Raw genomic sequence first — 7,833 nt, forward strand, 5'->3', positions numbered from 1 at the left:
TCATAAACGATTGAGGTCCCTCTTCAAATTAAATAAAGAACAAGCAAATTATACATAATTCTGTATCATACTCCCACGCCAAAGACAAGGAGAATATGAGAAAAAACAAGTACTACGAAATGTTGATGATTGTCAAAAAGTAATATCGCGTCTCAACTGAAACGGACAGACTAGGTAAGTACTGCCATGAAGATGGCTGGGTGACACATCACATGAAGCAATAGGAAAATAGTTAGTTTATTGTGTACTTTTTTCTCTGAGGAAGTTCACTGGGTAAGCTATGCAAGAAGAACAGTAAACAACACTGTTCGGTTGTAACTTCTAGGTGTGTCTCATGGTATTAAGTACATGTCAAACAATTATTACTATAATACAGGTACATTATTAATGCAACATAGCGCAAGAAATTTGTCGGTACATAGTTTAATGTAGTAGAGAATCCAAATTACATTCCTTAATATAAATTTACTGCATCTAGTTTTAAAATGTAGCAATACTTGAATAATGACAGCACTTATGTGAAGCAAGGTAGAAGCACAGGAGGCATACACTTTAGATATGTATCATATATGATTACGAATGCATCCCTGAGGAGGTGGTATCACCGTATCGGAGTAGTACATATATGCTGCCACAGTTGGCGGCGTGTGAAGATACTAGTAAGAACACATTGCTACTACTGGCAGACTGTATGTTTGTGCATTTTGTGTTTCTGGGCAACTTGTTTACCTATTGGTTAGCATATTTAGTTTCTTAGCTATGAGAAAAGGTTTATTGTTTTCTTATTACTCAAGGGCGGAATAGTACGGATTAGGGATTGCGATATAGAGTAAGGACGAGGAGAAGACTCGGGGAGGAGGAGTTGAAGAAGTCGTGAACTTTTAGCCCTAGTAGGCTTGTATGAGTCTTTTTTAGAGTCTTTCCTCTTCTTAATATAATGATGTACAGTTCTCCTGCGTGTTTGAGAAAAAAAATGAACTTTTAGCCCATGTATGAAGTGCACATTGGCTCCTAAAACTTAGAAACAGTCCAAAACTGAAGCGCCGACCTGGGGCGTTCACTGATGTGCTTTTGGGTGCTGTAATTCCCTCCTGAGGAATGTAACTGAAACTCTCTTTCTTTCCAAAGCAATGAAATGCAAGCTCTCTTGCGTTTTCTCGGAAAAAAAAAGAACCGCCGAACTTTTCAAATCATTCAGTTTTTGACCATTACTTGATTTCAAAGCGGTTTTCGCTGGCAAGTGGTTTTCGCTGACATGGCAGTGTTTTCAGATTCTCATCCCTTATTTTAATGGCTAGGGAAGGCTGCTTAACTTTTACTTTCATCAATCAGCATTAGTATGGCAAGAGGTCATATGCAATCAATAAATATTGGTAGAAACTAATAAATGTGGGAAAGTAAAAATATTGAAATTAACCAAAAGTTGATCATGCAGTTTTATTCATTTACTGCTGATTGTAAGAACTAGTAAGATTTCTTACTTTGATCAAATGAAGGAACTGTGAGTTTTAGTAGTGTAAAAGTTCAAAAAAAGTTAAAAAATAATTAATACTAAAAACTGATGGGATGTAGAATTATTTTTCATAATTTGGTTCAATGGTAAACAAGTTGCCCGGAAACACAAAATGCAGAAACATACAGTCTGCCAGTAGTAGCAGGACCAACAGGATGAAATAGCTGATCTCTTAAGGCAAGGTTAACACATAATGGCTCTCAGCCATAAACAAATGGAGCGAAGCAAAATTAGTGGACAAAACATGACAAGATAGTGTTACGTACCTGTGCTTTCATGCCATCCTCTGCAAGCCATAAGTAATCATAGATCCTTGGAAGATGCATCTTCAATGCGTCTGAATTTGGATCATCGCTCCAACAACAAATCATATCTAGTGCCTATAACAGCAAATTTTCTCAGTGTGTTGATTCAAACTAATTGTGTTTGAGATAAATTGCAAGAAGATGGCAATATAATTATTTAGATGGTAAAATGACTAACAGGGATATTAAAATATGAACTTGACACATTGGAAGGAGTAAGCGAACAGTGGCAATGACTGGATTTGGGGGTTAGGACTTGTTAGACTGTCCTATTTTAAAAATACAAGGTCCAATATACTAACTATCTGGTACCATATTCCCCCTTTTAATTGCATACAATTAATAAGATACATGTAGAAAAGTAGAAATGGGTTTCAAATGCCTAATCACCAATGTCATTATGCTAAATATATGAATAATGAACACAACAAACATTTATTTATTACTAAGGGTGCTTCATAGCTCCTATAGTCAAAAAGTGTCACCCTAGAGTGTGCAGAGTCAGATGGTATTGGCCATGAGTTTTTTTACAATAGATTTTTATCTAGAATATATATTTTGCGGAAATGACATACAAACATGCAAAGCGTTCAAGAGCATTCATGATATGTGCAAATCAGTCCTATTTAGCTTAGGTATGGTCCCACACATAAAGCTTGGTCCTTCAGAAACAAATTAGGTGTGACCTTAGACGAATTTTGTTGTAGAAGTAGCAAAAGCCACCCACCACTTCGTTGGACAGATTAAGAAGCAAGCCATAACATCTGGGCACATTACCTTGTTAATCGGGCATATACCGATATATTTAGTACTTTCATCTTCATAATGAATATGTTTCATGAGGTTCTTCAATGCTGTATCTCTTAACTTATTAACTGGCCAGCAATTCAAAACTGGTTCCACAACGTTATTGATACATGTCCAAATAACATTCTGTAACCATGACCGTGGATAGCGAAGATCTTCCTGCACGCAACAACAAATAATAAAGAAAAGCAGTTATGAAGCATCTATCTAGATACACAAATTATATAATCGACAACTTTAATCTAAGGAAAACAGGGATGATTTATACTAAGTAATAACTATAATTTCCTCATCTTGCTAACATTTGTAGTCACCTTATCTAAACATAAATCAGTTTCACCAGTTGTACAATGCTTGTACAACAATTTTTGCACTAAATCATATTCCTAAGCAGCTAATTATTTATTCTGTTTCATAGGAACATGCACAGTTAACAATAGGAACATGCACAGTTAACAAGTCTAAGAAATTCAATTAAATACGAACATGAAGATGAAGATAACCAGTTAATTCGAAAAAAATATTTTGTAAAATAAAATAAAACTCCATTTAAGATAATGATTGTCGTTCTAATGCTTATGCATAACCAGCCAATATTATGCCCTATAAAACTATATGTTAACACATACTCCCTCTGTCCCAAAATTCTTGTCTTAGATTTGTCTAGATATGGATGTATAGTTTCAAAACAAACAAGCATGGAGGTCCTCAATCGCCGACGTCCCTTTTCCGCTGGCCCCGCGTCATCCCAGCGGGCGACACGGGCGGCGACCCCGCCGCAGCTCCTCTAGCCCCCATCTACACGCTCTCTCCCCCGCCGCCGCCGCCGGCGCCGACACGGCAAAGCCCCGGGTGGTGGCCGGCGGCGGCGGGTGCTCGCGCCTCGCCTGGGTTCGGCGCCCCCCTCCCTTTCTCCTCAAGTAGCGGCTCGCGTCCTCGACCTAGCTTGCGCCGCCGCCGGTGGGATCCGTCCCGCGCACGTCGCCTTCGCGCCTCGGCCCCAGTTCGCGTGGTGCTGCTGCCGGCGTGCACCAACGCCCAGCTAGATCTCCTGCTACGGGTTGCCGGCGGGAGCCCTCCCGGCTGCGCCTCCGGTGGCTGGCGGTCGAATCTGGTTCACCTGGTCCCGGATCTGTTCCGTGCCGGCGCCCTGCTGCGCTCTGGTGGAGTTCTTCCGTCCTCTGCCATGGTTGCTCCTGCCCTTGCTGCAGAGCACCCCATGTCAGGGGGACCGCGTTGCTGGAGGTGACCGGAGCAGCTCGTCGGGGCAAGTGCGGTGCTGCGTCGGTTGGCTGGTGGCTGGCCCTCGGATCTGGTAGGTTCGATTTGGGACTTGGTGTGGGCCGGTAGGGTGGCCGGGGTTCCTCTGGATCTAAAAGAAGGTGCCTTTCCATGTCCCCGGTGGTTGGTTCCCTTACCGGTGTGCTGCGAATGGTGGTGCGGGAATGCGAGTCCTTGGACGCCGGGGTGGCAGCCCTGGAAGGTGGACTGCACGTTGGGCTCTACGACGGGCGGCGTTGCGGTGGTGGTGGCTTCTCTCCATGGTCGTGTGGATGGCGTGGAGCGGGGCGGCGGGGGATCCTGGTGATGGCGGTGATTCGTCAGTGGCGTCTCCCTGATCGTGATGTGGAGGCTTGATTTGGTGACGACAGGCTTGGTGATCAGGATACCTCGGTGTGGCATGGGTGAGGCTCCGAGCGAAAGCTCAGCACTTCGGTGCCGGCGGCGTTGATGCCTGTGGGTATCGTCTCCTTCCTGGGGGCGTCGTCGAGGTCCCTCTTCCCGCGTCAGGGCTCCGGATGAAAATCCTTGATCGTTCCTTCGATCACGGCGACGGCGGTGCATTGTGTCGTCACCCTCCTGGGGGCGTCGCCGTGGAGTCCAGGTTCTCTTTGGTCGTGGCATGTCTTCATCGGTGGGCAAGCTCAGATCTTGGCTCGTAGTCCCTTCGGCTCTGGTGTGAAGTGGTCGCAGTTGCTTCCTATCTTTTAAACGTGACATCGTTGGCATTGTTCTCGGTCCTTGGTGTCTGCTGGCAGGATTGGCGCTCCACAGCCCAGAGCGAGAGGGCAGGGGGCTCTCTCCAGCGACAACTTGGTGTGTTCGTTGTAGCGATATCCGGTGGTTTCTTTTGGAGGCGTGATTTCCTCCTCTAGCCAGTAGTCTTGGGTGCTTCTTGCTGGGGTGTGGCTACTCCTGTTTTTTTATGTTTATCCTTGATCTGCTTTGTAAGAGGGTTCCCTCACCACTTTGTATCGGTTCGGTCGTATTGCTTTATATATAAAGCGGGGCGAAAGCCTTTTTCGGTAAACAAACAAGCATCTTCAAATCTAAGACAAGAATTTTGGGACGGAGGTAATACATAGTTACTACGACCTTTGTTTCTAAATATAAGACGTTTTGGCAATTTAATTGAACTGCCAAAACGTCTTATATTTATGAACAGGGAGTGTACTACCTACTGTGAGATGGCATATACATAAACAAATAATGTAGGTGGCTTGACTCTGCAGCACCATATTTTCAACAGATAACATACTGTCAAGTATACTTGCTTCTAAAATAAGGAGTACATTCGAGTAGCAATATGTCTTCCTAAAACAAACCTTGGCACAAGTATCACGTGCTTTATTCCAATTGATCTCATGGTATGGTGCACTATAGAGCTCCTCTCTTATTTCCAATATTCTTGGTGTAATTGGGCCAACAAATTTTTTACCATAGAGGTAAGACATTGGCATATAAATCAACCGGCAAAAGCACCAGAATCGTCCTGTGGAAGAGAAATTCGCCTGAATAAGAAAAATGATCATAAAAGCAACAATTCAAATGCATTGTTGAAAGTTCTGATTGCTGAACGGTTCTTGATTTATTAACTTCTAGCCACATAGACAACACAATTTCGCACTCAGGAATTATAGTTTCAAAACAAACAAGCATCTTCAAAATGTCCATTGCATATAATGGATGCAATAAAGATTGAGTCTACTAAAACATTTCCCAAGTATCTACATGGTTTAGCCAAAATGCTACTTTGAGTAAGTATTTTCATATTTTTAAGAAACTCGTGTAACTTTATTTCGATCGGAATCAAATAAGTAATTCATAGTCAATACATGAACACGTCAATATGGTCATGTATAGTATCAATAAGAATATGCATTTAAGTGCAGGATTGGCAAGGAGACAATTAAGAAAGTTGAGTGGTGCATGCATAGAAAACAACAAAGACAAGTTCGGTAGTAAGAACAAATATGGCAATTCAGTCATGAGGGGCATTACATATGTCAAGGATTCAATAATATTTAACCTCGCAAAAAGAAACAAGTACCTGGATGAATTGGAAGAAAATGTGGGACAAGCCATAGTTCAGGAATGATCGCATTATTTCCGGACCATTCATACAAACCAATCACCTTCATTAAAAACACGAATCACTTGCTTTAACCCTTCCTTAGTCAAGAAACAATATTTTCTAGATAAAGTGAACAACTAAAATTTTGGCAACCAACATTCAGTAATTCTAGGCCTGAGACCAAATATGCCATAGGAACTGACAGGCTAAACTGTTTCACTGGAATGTTTTGCGCGTACTAAAGCAAAGATGAATCTAAAATTTATCTTCGTAATTAACATAGAAACAACAAACAGTCTTGGAAAGGCATTTTAATTTGGAGGAAAACCATTAACTGGGAGATATATTATCCAACATCAAAGGTTCTCATGAATTTTAATATGTTTGCTAATTTATTACCAATCTAGTACATAGACACAAAAAAGCATTATGTTTAAACTATACTCTAAGATGGTCCAAGGCAGTAAGGGAAAAGGTCAACTGTAACATGTAAGCGGTTCCAAATAAATCCCTGCATGATAAGTGGCCAATGTTGGATAAAAAAATCCATGCCCAAGGAACCCCGTTTATTGCACATGCAAGCATGGATATACACCACATACTAATTGTTTGTGTTTCAGTGTCATACCGAGAGCCATATCTTTCCCCATTGTGGTATCGCAGCTGCACTTCCACGTGATAGAATCCAAGTGCGTCCTGCAGTCAAGGCATCATTGTCCACCTCGTCAAGAAGCCTCAAGGTAACATAGTTCAAGCATGATCCAAACATGCTGCTCGGCCCCAACACTGATGTGCCCCAGCCACCATCTTCATTCTACATGCATTACATTACATGCAATCTTGTCATGTTTTTCTGTACAACCGAACAGTAATGCGCGCTTGGTATATAAAGAGTATTGGTAGAAAGAAACTGGTATTTATGTTGGCATGCCTGATGGTTGTAGATATAGCGACATATCTCGCGTCGATGTTCGGTTGATAGGACAGTATTGAGTGATCCAGTAACATGTAGAGCAAATATCTGCGAGAAACAAATCAACACCATTATGTCCATAGACCAACTGAGGTATGCAACTCTTGGTAATTAGTTCAGGACTATTGACAACCGAACATCAAATTGAACTGTCTAACATTTGAAAACTATTAGATTAGGCTACAACAAACCCTGATGCATCATGCATATGCACAGTGTAGGTTGCACCATAATTAAGCACTACAAAAAGAAGTGAAATTAGAAAGCTTCGTAGCATGGCTAGAGCAATCTTTACTGCTAATCCTTTTGTCATTGACACACTGTATTCAAGCTATACAACCGGCGGTACACGTCCAACTTTTTGGAAATACTATAGTAAAAAATAATTACTGAGAACAAAATTAGCTGAAAAACAATCCATTTCACCATACGACAACAAAGCAATAACCAACTACTGACTAGAAAATATATCCGAGGAAATAAGATCAAATATAGTATCATAAAGTAAATACAATACACCTGTCAAGAAAGGTAAATAAAATACACACCAAGATAGGCATAATGAACATAATTCCACTGTAATCACCAGCCCAATGCCCATCATGCGCTTGCAGAGCAGAATGTTGAGCAAGTGCTCGCCTCAATGATGTTAATATAGTCTCTGCTGTGACTTCTTCACTATCTACAAGCTTGACAGCTGGAAGATCCACCTGAAGATGCTTTTGTTTTGGAAACTGCAATCGATAATATTCCAGTGTGAGAATTCTACTGTGGATGCTGTAAATATTTAAAGCCAAATTTGCATATTAACATGACAACACTAGAACAAAAGGCTTGAACATGTCTAGAGAACTTTGAGCTAGACTCCAATTAAGTGCTC

The 7,833-nt window shown here is 41.5% G+C and overlaps 1 protein-coding gene across 4 annotated transcripts in view; it reads right to left on the bottom strand.

Annotated features, from left to right (window-relative positions):
* The window catches only part of LOC119340556 (achilleol B synthase-like), a 27,350-nt gene that overhangs the window by 9,983 nt on the left and 9,534 nt on the right, over window positions 1-7,833 (bottom strand). For all 4 annotated transcript variants that reach the window (XR_005164589.1, XM_037612477.1, XM_037612476.1 and 1 more), the window contains exons 2-8: window positions 7,502-7,687; window positions 6,912-7,001; window positions 6,609-6,794; window positions 5,957-6,041; window positions 5,232-5,398; window positions 2,596-2,784; window positions 1,780-1,893 (exon numbers count right to left, since the gene is read on the bottom strand). Coding sequence is in view for 3 of the 4 variants with exons in the window: in XM_037612477.1 (XP_037468374.1) it covers window positions 1,780-1,893; window positions 2,596-2,784; window positions 5,232-5,398; window positions 5,957-6,041; window positions 6,609-6,794; window positions 6,912-7,001; window positions 7,502-7,687 (1,017 nt within the window). In the remaining variant the exon portion in view is untranslated. The remainder of the gene's footprint in view (window positions 1-1,779; window positions 1,894-2,595; window positions 2,785-5,231; window positions 5,399-5,956; window positions 6,042-6,608; window positions 6,795-6,911; window positions 7,002-7,501; window positions 7,688-7,833) is intronic.

This window comes from Triticum dicoccoides, chromosome 7B (genome assembly GCF_002162155.2).
Source record: "Triticum dicoccoides isolate Atlit2015 ecotype Zavitan chromosome 7B, WEW_v2.0, whole genome shotgun sequence".
NCBI lineage: Eukaryota > Viridiplantae > Streptophyta > Magnoliopsida > Poales > Poaceae > Triticum > Triticum dicoccoides.